A 13,959-nucleotide genomic window follows, 5' to 3' on the forward strand; every position below is an offset into this window, starting at 1 on the left:
AAAATTTTGATTTCAAAGTTTCCCTGAGATTTAATTTAATATTGATTCTGATTTTTAGTTTCAAATTTTTAATAACACCTTATAAATGATTTTGATATCCAGGCAGGGAAATAATTACACAGGAGCTCAGGGCAATTTTACAATGTTCAATGAAACAAGAGCATAGAATCCCTATTCACTGTCATATCTAAAAGATATGTTGCAGATTTATTGTTTTAAAATGTAGCCCCCAACCCCCATGAAAAACTTACAGAAGTTTTTGCCTGTATCCAGGCCCCGGGGGGGCCACTTACATTGGCGAGTGGATACCATGCGCGACCAAAAAAACACGTAAAAAGGATGTCTTTTTCACGATAGGGCACGTTACGTACGTAACGTGATAAGGGTGTCAAAAACACAAAAATAATGAAAAAAGGGTATCTATTTCACTAGAAAAATTACATGTTTAGGGTCTGATTTGAGAAGATGATAAAACAAAATTAAAATGTTTTATAAAGGATGTCCTTTTTGCCCCAGCACTACGTGTTTAGAGTCCGATTTGCGCGAGGTGTAAAAGGTGGGGTCGTACTAAACCAATTAGGTAAAGCCGACGACCGAAGGACCCGTAACAATAAAACATTCTTGTACTTGTTTAGGGGTTCATTTCAGGGAAGTTTGCCAAGAGTATCGTTTTGTTTCCAATACTTGTTAAGGGTAGGGTTTCACATGCCAATACTTGTTAAGGGGTGCATTTTCAGAATATGGAAATTACGTGTTTAGGGTGCTTTTCGAGACCTCATGGTCGCGCATGGTATCCACTTGTGAATGGAAGTGGCCCCCCCGGGATCCAGGCCTGTTGCTTTGGTCTACATGACATGTAGTTGGGGGAAGTGACCAGTTTGTGTCACTGTGCAGTGGTCAGCCCTATATGTCCAAGCTACCCTAAAATCAGTTTGCTGCCCTCTTTTAATGAAAAAGAGAGGAAGAAAATCACTAAAGTGCTTGTTGGAGGATAGAGGGTATAAGTGCTCAGCAATAAAAGAAGATTTGGCAGCTTCTAAATTTGAACGTAGGCCTACAATGTACATTTGTACAAATTGTACAATGTACTGTAGAGCCTTCTTTAAAGTAAAATTCAAACAGGTCATCCTGTCAACAGGAATGAGAAAGTTGATTTAACAGATTAGATTACAGATCACTAGGATTGAGAAAGTTTATATTTTGGACCAGTCTATTGTTTGCTAGGTGTAAAAAGAATGGATTTATCCACTCCTAGTAAACTTGTGTTGTGGAAATTGTTCTGATCTGTGACGTATACTTGAATATACTGTTCTGCCGCCACTGTGCGGTTTGTTCAAAGTAGTGCCCAGCTTAACACCAAGAAGCAAATTTCAGTGCCTGGGAGTCGGATGCTATAGAAACAGACTTTGCATTGAGGGATGTTATTGTTTATGGTTACCAGGCACTCTACATGTACCTCCTTTATTGAGATCTAATTCATCAGTATTAATGGGAGTCTTTTTTTTTAATTTGCATCAATTTGTGCAGGCCTACATGTACATTGTACAGATTGTCTTTGAAGCATGACACTTTAAAGTGGAATTGGAAAAAAAATATATTTTTTTGACAAATATGCAAACTTGTGAAAATCTATGCCTTCATGGCTTTCTCCTCAATCAAGATTCTTACATTGAGTTGGGGGTGGGGTATCATTTTTGTCCTGGAATGATGTACATGTGGCTGTTATTATTGAAAATATAAGAAAGAAAGAGAAGCACCCCCCCAAAAAAAAAATATATATATATACACTAATAATGATGATGATGATAGTAATGATAATGATTATACATGTAATTATAATGATAATAATAATAATAGTGATGATGATGATAATAATGATAATGATGATAATAATAATAATGATAATATTGATGATGATAGTAATAATTATCATTATGAAACAAATTAATGAGTAAAAATGAATAAAATCAAAACAATATAAAATTTCAAAAATGCCCCCCCCCCAAAAAAAACAATAATATGCATTTACATACATGTATATGATGCACGAAACAAAGATTTTTATTTATTCTTTTGTTCTGCATGAGCTTCCCAGATACATGTACGCCCTATTCCCAGATGAAGTGAATACTATTAAAAAAGAAAGGTTTATATTTATTTGAAATTACATAATTCCTAATGTCGAGGGGAAGTTTGTGTTGCAGTGTGAGTGTATCTTGTGAGCTACGAAGCTTACATGTATGGTCCTGAGATTTGGATTTTAATTTCAAGGGATCTGAGATATAACTTGGGGCCTGACCATTAAGACCTTTAAAGACAATCATACTGGACAGGTAGCCTGTGTAGAAATAATTGAAAATATTGACTTGCATAAACACAAAACGATCTCAAAGTTTCCTTGGAGAAAGAAATGGATGTATGTATGTCAAAGTTCAGTCTATACATACGAGCCTTTACATCGTACTGATCTAAAGCCAAGATGACGTCAATGAAGGAGAATATTCTAAGCACTTTCATGTAGACTTTAAAAAAAAATCACTGCTTGTTCAAACATTACTGTTTTAAATAGACAATAGGGTCCCTCCCCCCTCATGGTCATTTGATTTATTTGGATTTTAAGTAACCCCTTCTTCATTAGTACAAATAAAATGTGCATGTACACATGTAGTTAATTGTTTACATGAAAGATGTTCAAGCTGTACTAGTGTAGAAATTTCACTCTAAGCTGTTTAATTTAAGTTGTGTGTGATGTTAGTTTGAAAAGATCAGGGACAAATGCTCTGACATCAAGAGATCATGTCAATAGAACAGGAGTGAAAATTCTTTTGAATTGTATCCTAAAGAAAGTCAGTTGTGTTAAAAGTTCAGGACTCATTTTAGGATTGATCACTTGTGCACATGCCTTGTTCTGTACGTTTAAATTTTCTGTACCTGGATTTGCTGTACCTATACTATCAAAGTGATTTTTAAATCTTTTGGTAACTAGTACGTAGATTTTGATGAATTTAACAATGTCATCCTTTAATAAGCGCACCATCTCTCATCATTTTAATCAATGTTGTCTTTATTATTTAATAATATGATCATTGTCATCATTATCATTATCATTGCTTTATCGATTTTGATATAAAGGGGTTCTGTGTAGAGTAACTATACAATATGCAAATTTATAGAGCATGCTTTTAATTGACAGTAACTGTCAATTGGAAGGTTGTAATGCCGCTGATATCTGAGGAGGAAAAGGGAAGAGCTTTCAAAATAAATCTTGATCCTTTTAACTTGATTTTCCAGCAGCCAGTCCAGACAGTGAGGAAGGGTTTGACCAAAACAGTGCAACTCAACCACAAAAACTACTTAAGGTAAGTAGTGATTTCCTTTCCTTATTTTTGTTGTATTTTTAATGTAAAATTGCAAAAAATCATGAAATCAGTGATTTGTAACATTGAAACTACCCCTTTCATAAACCCAATTATGTGGCTAATAGCAGCATACATGTAATTTGGTCGTAAAATCGGAGGAGGACCAGAGTTATCCGCATTATTTTGATGCTGCAATTATCCGCACAATACATTGTAGCAGCATCGGGACCAGATTTTGACTTTATGAACGCATTTCGAAAGTAATGTGGATAATTGCCATGGAGCGGTCACAAGGTCACCCTTTTCCAATGCAACCGCATCGGAGGCGGTTGCCATGACGATTATCCTCTTTCAGGACGGGCGCTCGTAAAAATAACTATTGCGGATTTATTATTTTCGGAGTTTATGAATGCAATTTTTATTGAATTATCCGCATTACTCTTAAGCGGCTAATTGGAGGATAGGTTTATGAAAGGGGTATTAAAAAGAAGCAAGATGACCCCCTAGTAATTAACAAATTGAGGCCAGAAATTTCACTTGATTGCCCCCTCAAATTTGAATGAAATTGAAAAATTAAAGTATCAACTGGTTTTGTTTAGGTTGGTACAGCCAACAAAAATTGTTTTTGCCTATAAATGAATGTCACAATCATGGAATAATTTTGACATCTTTAAACTTTGGATCATTATTGAGTCTTGAGGCACATGTTTAATAATCAATGCATAGTGTACACATAACATTCTCACAGTAAATGTTGAGCTGACAATTGTTGCGCGTGGTATTGGAATATTTTTTTTACATTTACACAAACAAATTCTTGTACGTAACATGTGTATTCCATAGTTTACTCTAATTAAAAAATATGGGATTATTCAATTACGGGCTAGTAGATAAGAAGAGAATACATAGTGTACATTTCCAGAAATACTACTGGGCCATGCATAAAGCAGACAAAAGCATGAACATGTTTGTTTATTCGACTGCTCTCGTCTCTTTTCAACAATGGAATTATGCAGAAAAACCCTTGGAAACTCGCTTTTGATGGAATATGAAGCAAGGACCTTCACTGTCTGAGTAAATTAGATTTTACATTTAAGTGTGAATATACCATCAACACATAAGTTTATCGGTGCTTCATTGCTTCTATGGATTGTACAGCACTTTAATTGAATTTTTTAGTAAAGGAAGTGTTACACCATAGTTGTTATGAGTAAAATAGTCACCATGAACTATTTAATAATAGAATTTACTATGACTGATGGTGTACATTTATTTTGACATCACAATGATGTCATTAAATCAAAATTGAAAATTTCATAGATCTGTCATAACATATTCTTAAAAAATATAGATTTTTCAAAACTTTGTGAAACTTCCATTTACAATGTAAGATTAAAACTAAAAATAGAATGAGGTCGGACTTTCCAGGACCCCATCTTCCAAAGAGTTATGATTGAACCATTCAACCTAAAGTATGGAAATCCATCAATATCATAAATTTTTATTCAGGAGTTTTTCACAATGCAATGTAAAGCCGGGGGGGGGGGGGACTTACATTGACAGGTGGATACCGTGCACGACCAAAAAAAAGACACAAAAAGGATGTCTTTTTCGAGATAGGGCAAGTTACGTAAGTAACGTAATAAGGGTGTAAAGAACACCAAATCAATGAAAAAGGGTATCTATTTTCGATAGGAAAGCTACGTGTTTAGGGTCCAATTTGCAAAGGTATAAAAAATTAAGACTAAAATGTTTTATAAAGGATCTATACTTTTTGCCCCAAGAGTCAACTCTACGTGTTAACAGTATGATTTGCACGAGGTGTGGGGAGGTGCTGTACTAAACCCAATGACGTATAGGTAAAGGGTAAAACCGACGTCGTTCATGGCATAACAATTTAAGTATCGCTTGTTTTAGGGGTTCAATTCAGGGAATACTTGCCAAGAGTATTGTTTTGTTTCCAATACTTGTTAAGGGTAGGGTTTCACATGCCCCAATACTTGTTAAGGGGTGCATTTTCATGATATGGAAAATACGTGTTTAGGGGGCTTTTCGAGACCCCATGGTCACGCATGGTATCCACTCGTCAATCGAAGGCACACAAGTTTTCAAGGAAACTATGAATATACATGTAGGCCTACATCAAATCTACAAAAAATTTTGAACAAACATGTGTTTCAGTCCAGATAATGTTGACTTTGCTGGCTTTCCGTATTGTAGTTATGGTTGATTGGATCAGTCGAAACTGTAAAATTGGGCCCTGGTCCTACATGTAGTGTTGTCTTCATTCAAGGGTTGATGATCACTCTGCAATGTAAACTGAAGAATTGACTTTAACCTCTCAGATGCTATAACTTGTATTTCAAGGAATTTAGTTTGACGATGTTTTATTAATGTTAAGTTGTGGCACCCTTTACATTTGAAGTTAAAAACGACCCTTCATTGATAATCATGCTACCCCTTTGGACTGATCATGATTGCAACACCAAAATATGTTGAAATCACTGATGAATGTGTTCAATTTTTGCTGTGTGCACTTTTAATACTGAAGGGGGAATACCCCCTCCCATCTCTGTTTCTCCCCTCACTCCCCTCTTTCTCTTTCTATAGGTGGTTTCAGACCGCCTCGAAGTTTGCCAGTTCCAGGTATTCTCTGATCGGGAAATTTACCCTGATCAGAAAATACCAGGTATTTTGGTAATGTGAAAGCAAACTACGCGTAATTTCACCGAAAGAAAATACCCGCTAAATAGTAGGTACTTGGCGAAATTACGAGAACTTTCGTGGGGATTTTTCCAAGGTCGCAGGTATTTTGGCGATGTGAAAGCAAATTACGGGAACTTTTAGCCCAGCGCGTCGTTGGGCGCGGCGGCGTGGGTGGCTGCTGGGCTAGTGATTTTGAATCTTGCGCCTTGCCTGCTTATCAGACCATACTGCGCATGCTCGTAACTTCGGGAACTTATCCCGAAGGATGTGTTTCGGGGCGGTGTGAATGCAGGAATAATTAACGGGTATTTTTTAGCCTTAAAAATTTCTCGTAATTTAATGGGGATACTTGTGATCGAGGCGGTTTGAAACCACCTATAGTCATCCCTAGACCTCCTCTCTATATTTCAACCCTCATTTCATTCACTCTCTGCAAGCTACATGTACATGTATGTCATAGGCTGTGGACCTCATTCATGAATTATTCATGAGGAAAGTGTCATATTGTTTCGTCTCACAATGTTCAATAGCCTCCTGTCAATATTTGTCCCAAGAAACCCACTAAGCTGGTCCTAAAGCCAGATTTATTGCCATTGAATTGGAAGTCAGTTCTCCAACTATTCAAGGGAAGATGTTTGTTGCCAGCAGAACTGAAGGGGGAAAGGATCAAGAGCCGGCATTCTTTTCAACCTGCTAACCTGTTTTCACTGCGAATATAATAGAACCACTCTTTTTGGAATAATGTGAATTAAAGCAAAGAGAGAGATACATGTACGGCAGACAGGACTTTTTCTTGAGGTGCTTCTGATTTCCGAAGACAGAAAAGTTTGACTGCCCAGGGCGGCCAACTGCCAGCACCCTTTGATGCGAAGGAAGGGGTGCCAGCACTTCCGCAGAGGGACACATGTACCCACCAGCATACCCTATTAATCATCAGGACTCCATGGAAAACACCTTATCGGATGACAAGTTGGGGCTCCTCTTGTTACGCTTGTTGTGCAAATAGAATGATTAAGATTTTCATGAGCCCTGTCTTTAATAGATTGGCCATCCTCATGACAAGACTTCTCAGAAGATACCGAAGAATCCAGGGCTCATAATTATTTTTGTTCGTTGTGAGTGGACATTCGTGTGAGACATTTCTTCTGCTGGTGTTGTAAGTGGAGTGCGATCCATTGAACATTTCAAAGTTTCCCCCCAAAAAAACTTTAAAATAGTGGAAAATCAAATTGACAGTCTAAATCTTTTTTATTTAAAAAGTTTAAAATATCTTTATTGTCATAATGTGCTTTCAGATTTTCACTTATTTATTAAAAGTATCCAACATGTTGATTTTTTTTTCAGTTTCTGTCTGCTATTTTACATTTTTATTTTTCATGATTTTACTTCTCGGATCTGTATGTGTTGCTGTTTGTGTATACGTAGTTTACAGGAGTGCAATATGTGTTTGATATTTTTGCTATGAAAAGGATATGTGTGTTGAAGGTTTTTTGGATGGCGTTGTGCAAATCAAAATCTGCATTTACTGACTCTTGTTTTCAGAAACTAGCTGAGATGGCCCAAGTGCTAGAAGCAAGAGAAGCTCAGATAATTCATCTCAGTCAACAAAACGGAGAACTGCAGGAATCTGCCACAGATTACAAAAAGTAAGTGTGCTTTCTAACTTCGGCTTTTCACATGATATGGCTCGAAAGGAAACTAGACAACATTGGAGAGATGAGCAGTACATTGGGGGAATCTCCATCACCAAATGATTGGGAAATATTTTGATTTTCAGCCTTGTTGATAAATCAAAAAAGAATACTTGACAGGGAATAATTTTGCTTTACAAATTTGAATAGCATTTTTGGTCATGAGAGAAAGCTCTCAACTATTAATGTACAGTCCTATGTAACAATATGCTATACAAAAGACTTTATGCGTAGCAGTCTTTTGTGGAGCACTTTACAATGCGATACCAGAAAAATTATTCCCTGCTGGATATGATAACAGACAAATTTGGCAATTTCATTTTCATTTTGTTATCAAAATAAAGTTTGAAGATTGTGTCATTGAAATCACCTCCTAGATATATCCAGATCTTTCCCAAAGATGTATTTTAAGTAAAAGTACATATACTATATGAATTGTTGCCCACTTCGATTTTAAAGATTTGTAATGAAAAACAGCATTTTTTAGCAATGTGTGATAAAAAATACGTCATGTAGTTTGCATCGATTGCTTTAATGAAAAAACACTCCTAATTTCACATCCATTTTAAAGCCAAATGTTTTATCCTTTCATTAATAATTGATCAAAATGAAAGTTTGGAACACATTCAGTCATGACGATGATGAAATATATAAGAATAAAGAAAAATGAAATAATTACAGAAAAAACATTAACAAATGATGAAATTATAATAAAGTTTATAATGCTTTCCACAAATTTTTGTTCTCATAATATTTGGCACTGGGACCTTTGTATTTGAGGGAAGAGGCATCTATGTAGTTTTCCTAATTTGATGTGATTGTAAAACAATTTGTAAAAACCACTTCATAATAACACTAGTTGATAAGAACTTTTATTACTAAGGTCTGATGGGAGGGGGATTAAAATGACTCCCCAACCGCACCCCACACACTCCTTTGTCCTGGTAATGGTTTAATATTAAAATAAGCCCAATTATGATTTGTTCAAGTCTGGAACCTGGGAGCGTTTCATCAACATTTATGTCCGACAAGTTGTCAGATCTGACAACTTTCCCCAATTCTGATTTGCTGAGAGGTACTGTTGCTATGGTAATTGTCAGATAAAAGAGGACTTGTCGGATAAAATCCTTTCATGAAAACGCTCCCCTGGACAACATTTCTTGATTATTATTGGCTTAGAGCGTAGAAACACAGGTGTCAGATGAAACAGACTTTGGTGTATAAAACATCCAGCAAGTCACTTCATTGAAACACTTCTGAAGTCGAGAACAATTAGGAGCATCATGCCCAACTGCGTAGCATTTAGCCAAATACATTTATAAACCAAACATTTACAATGTACACATGTACATGTAGTACATATTTTTTTTAATGATATAGTAAGCCTCCAGTAACTCCTTACCATTATGTCATATGCATAGTAGTAGTTACATGTATCTTGATTATGTCAGCAAGACAATTTCTTCTTCATCCATTTTCACAAGTTGTACTGGTACTCCTGGCTTGTAAAATCATACATATACATGTAACACTTCACACAAAATTTTATGACCAGTGATATGGAACAGATTCCTTTCTATAATACTTTGATGATGTTATTTTTGTGATAGTTACTTTCATGAAGTCATATTCTTGTTAATACTTCCATCATAAGTGTAATTTCACAACCTTTCATATCCAAACTAATGCCTAAAATCTGTAGGATAATTTTGTTGTACAATTTTATCTCATACCATAACCCAGAAAGATTTGTCATTATTGATACATTATATTTTGTCATATTATGTATACATGTATCCATGTTCTGTATATCATGTTTTTAGTTATTTAGTATTTTTTGTTTTCTAATTGTACTTTGCATCATTGTATTTTATTTCATGTTTTATTTATTTATTTTTTTTTACAGTTTTTATCTTTCATGCTTCTTAATTGTAATATTGGGATACAAACTTGTACAGGCTTTTTCAAACTTTTTTGTTGTTGTATTACTTGAAACTTGTCATCAGGTGTGAACAGTCTTTGATGCGGTGAATTAATAGTGTCGATTTCAGGATGGACAAAAACTGTCCTGATATATGTGTTTTAAGGTTTCCTTGTAATTTTTCACTTTTTTGTGAGGTGCATTTATCTATAGATTGGCAGCTGGCTCCTGTACTACTCATATGCTGTAAATCTGGTTGACTAGTTTTTATTGCTTGATTGTTATACAAAATAAAAATAAACACAACCCAAAATAGATTTCTCTCACCACCCAAACTTACTGAACTGGAGGACTAAAAGAAAGAAAGACATTTTTTGCTTTTTTTACCATGCAATACTGCAAGGGTGATGATTAAAGAAATGGCAAATCAATTTGATTCAACACTTGAGCTCAGCCCGAGTCATTGTTTGTGTGTGTGTTTAAAATAAATGTTTCAAAACCCAGATATTGCCAGAAACTCTCTTTATTGTACTGAACTAATCTTACTTTATAGGTTAAGTGCACCCCAGAAATATGTTGATATGAATAAATGGAGAAAATCAAACAAGCATAGTGCTGAAAATTTTATGAAAATTGGATGTAAACTAATGAAAGTTATGACATTTTAAAATTTTTCTTATTTTTCATAAAACAGTTGCATGTACATGTATATACTGTACATGTAGTTACACAACTCTAACCCTAACCCGACGCTCTAAGCAATAATTATACATTGTCCCACGTGCGCTTATCTGTGTTGGTGATCTTCAGTGTGATCATTTTTCAGCGTAGATTTCAAGATTTCACAAAGTTCAATTTATGTTACTGTACCAGATCTAGATCCTCGATGATATACTGACAATGAAGCCTTGTTTTACAGACTTTCTCATGAAATCAGTGTTTACTGCAACTACTGGAATTTCTCTTTAAGAAGTAGTGAGTGAGTGATGTCATCAGTCCCCTCATTTGCATACATTGTACTGACCAGGATGTGCATAGCTGGTGAAATTAAGCTAAACTTGAAAATGTCATAACTTTCTAATAATTCTTTGTCAACTTGAAAACAAGCCGGAGCTTGTCCCTTGTCATTGCAAAATTAAATTTAACGTCTTCAGAACCTAACTAAAGAGTTCACACATTGGATCAGTTTAATGTGGAGAAAAAAAAATTACGGAAAATTATACATATTGCAGAACAGAGCGGCATTCATCCACCAACATTAGCTATGTGTACTATTTTCTCCCCTGTTTTCATTCAGTCAAGCAGCACTGGCAGAGGAGAAATTGAAAAACGAAACATACGATCTTCAAAACCTGACCGATGAGTTCACCCAACGGATCAGTTCGATGGAGAAAAAATTACAACTGGCAAATAGAGAAAGGGATCAATTTAAGAAAGATTCACAAAAGATGCAGAAGGCTCTAAATGACATGTAAGTAAAGAGGGATTTTCTAACAAGGATCTATTTCTTTTTGGTGAAGTACATGTATGCATGTTGTTTCAAATACATGTATGTAAATTTTTAAGTCTTGGTCAATCATTGTTATTTAATGAAAACATCAAATAAACCATTTAGTTATTTATTTATTTATTCATCCATCCATCCATCTATTTTTTTTTTTTTGGGGGGGAGGGGTGGGCGGCTAACCCATCCAATGTATGTCTGATTTGGCATACTTTATTCAAGTCATGCTTTGGGTATTGATCTGTGTCAATGATTTTCCTCTTACAAGTATTCACAACAAGTGAAAGTTTTCATCTTTTATGTCATTCAATGAACCTTGTTCGCTAAAGTATGTGGAGAGTTGTTGAAATACATTAGGCAGAAAAGTTGTTTGCTTAGTGTCATTCCTCTCATGACAATTCTAAGGCTTTCTTGTTTTCCCTCTCTTTTTATTGTTCCTTTTCTTCTCTTGAAATTTTCAATTGCTTCCCTTTCTTTCTCCTCTTTCCTTTTGTTTTTCTGTTTGCATTTTCATTGTTGTTGAATTTATTAATGTTTTTCTTCCCTTTCCCCATGTTTTACTGCCTGTTTGCATTTAATTATTTTTTGTTGCTCCCTCTCAATCCCCTTCTTTCTCTTTATTTGATCATTTTTTAACCAATATTTTGTTTACAAATCCCTTTCTTCTCTCTCTCTCTGTTTCTCTCTTCCACTTCTGTAATTCTTTTTCTTTTCTTTTATTTTCTTTTATTTTTTCTTTTTCTTTTCCTTCTTTTCTTTTCTTTTCTTTTTTTTCTCATTTCCTTTTTTTTTTTTATCTTACTGTCTACCCTCTTCTCTTCCATCTCCAGTGAGAAGAATGATATTACCAGTAAGGTGTTATCTGAGAAAGATGAGCAGATATCAGAGCTGATGATAGAGGGAGAGAAGCTCTCAAAACAGCAGCTCCAGAATTCAAACATCATCAAGAAACTCAGGGCCAAGGAGAAGGAGACGGATAAACTACTTAAGACACAAAAGTAAGTGAAAAGGGAATGATTTTGCATACCAAAACTTTTTGGGTGATAGTTTTAAGCCCTCTACTAACTTCTGTACAGTACTGTACATTTGCTCTGGCGACTAGTGCTTGTATGGAAAATCTGTTCAGCCAAACTTACAATGTAATACAAAACTATATAAACCCTAATCCTTATCTGCACATTATTCTGAACCAAAAACTCTATTACAATCCTAACTCTAACTCTATGCCCTCTGAGATATGTCGCAGGAGTATATGTTGTGTCACTGTACAGTCCTGTGTAAAAATATGGGTTTTTGTCTTTATAAATGTGAGAATATTGTGATGTACCAGGTAAAATATTACCTGGTTGAAAATAAAGCTTAATGTACCTCATATCAGGAAATATTGAATAGAGCAATGTGGCCCAGTGAATTGGTCTCCTGGACTCTGAAATAGAAGGTCTTGAGTTCAAAAAGAAGTATAAAAAGATGTTTTGGATTTTGAGATATTAGCGTGTTATCATGATATATCTTGATTATATTGTTAAATATAGTCCAAATATATCAAAGTAAAGATAAAATTTGTTTGTTTCTGCAAAATCTGAATCTCATTTATCATAAATCTTTTTACCTTCCAAGTAAAGTTTCATTATGCGAATACAAATATTTGAAGTAAAATTTCCAGTATAAGAAAGGGGAATTTTAGCAGAGCTTTCTAGAATTGCATCATTACAGGTCTAAAATGAGTTTGAAAATGATAGTCCTACAATCTGTGTCACAAAAGCTGTGTTGCAATCCTAAAGCGACCTTGTATGTGAGATCAGGAACATAAAAGCAGTAGAATGGATCATGACGAAAACCTCCATTTGAGAACACAATACCCCAATTTCCCTCAATCAATTCTCTTCTCCAAGTACGACAAACCCACTGCCCCAAGTTTATGTATCAAAACACCCGTTTCTTGACCTCGGTCCGAAGATAACACAACAGCCCAAGCGCAAAGCATGCCGCCTTTTTTTTTACTTTCCTTATTTCAAGGTCGATTTTCTTTGTTCGAAATTGAAAGTGGACTAACATTAGATTTCTGAATACAATATGCCTTTGAAAAGGGGATTAAATATCGAATACAATAATTTCATTCTGAAGGTCCTACTACAGGCAGGGAAGTCTTACGTAATAGCACAGCTGTTGTTTATCATTTCGTCCTTGGCTCAACGCTCATTTATTGGCCTGTGGAGGTGAAATTGAGACAACGGGGTTTACCTGGCCACGAAGAGTTTATCGGGGCTTGGAAATGTTATTGATATTTTCAAATGAAAATTGGGGTAAAGAACCGCAGTTTGCAATCTGAACTGCGGTCTTTCTCCAAACGGGGGTTTGACGTAATGTGAAGAACGCATCTCTTATTAATTACATAATCTCTTACCGTCTTACTATTTTGTTGTGACAGGGAACAGTTGGATCAAGCAGAGACAAGAGTTTCTCATCTAGAAGAAGTCTTAGATGCCAAAGAGGATGTAGAAAAGAAACAAAAAGGTATGTCTCTGAAAAGATTTGTATATCACATGTGACATTTATCAAATCTATTTCATTTCATGTTTTTGTTTATAATGACTTTCATCTCTTTTTGTTTCAAACAATACTCAATTTTAACCAATCAATGAATTGGTTAAAATTTGGTTTGCAAATTATAATTGTTTAGAAGTTTATATGAAAAATTTCTTTTGTAGACACTGACCAGTATTTCAAATGAATGAAGCCTCAAATAAAGTACCCATGAAAAAAAAATGTTCATGATTA

The 13,959-nt window shown here is 35.1% G+C and overlaps 1 protein-coding gene across 2 annotated transcripts in view; it reads left to right on the plus strand.

Annotated features, from left to right (window-relative positions):
* The window catches only part of LOC121422415 (TATA element modulatory factor-like), a 34,828-nt gene that overhangs the window by 5,441 nt on the left and 15,428 nt on the right, over positions 1 to 13,959 (plus strand). The window contains exons 3-7 of one of the 2 annotated variants that reach the window (XM_041617447.1): positions 3,295 to 3,359; positions 7,608 to 7,711; positions 10,975 to 11,148; positions 12,012 to 12,179; positions 13,610 to 13,695. In XM_041617447.1, the coding sequence (XP_041473381.1) occupies positions 3,295 to 3,359; positions 7,608 to 7,711; positions 10,975 to 11,148; positions 12,012 to 12,179; positions 13,610 to 13,695 (597 nt within the window). Of the gene's footprint in view, positions 1 to 3,291; positions 3,360 to 7,607; positions 7,712 to 10,974; positions 11,149 to 12,011; positions 12,180 to 13,609; positions 13,696 to 13,959 lie in introns of both variants that reach the window. The other variant, XM_041617446.1, reaches the window with a different exon arrangement.

Source organism: Lytechinus variegatus, chromosome 10 (genome assembly GCF_018143015.1).
Source record: "Lytechinus variegatus isolate NC3 chromosome 10, Lvar_3.0, whole genome shotgun sequence".
Lineage (NCBI taxonomy): Eukaryota > Metazoa > Echinodermata > Echinoidea > Temnopleuroida > Toxopneustidae > Lytechinus > Lytechinus variegatus.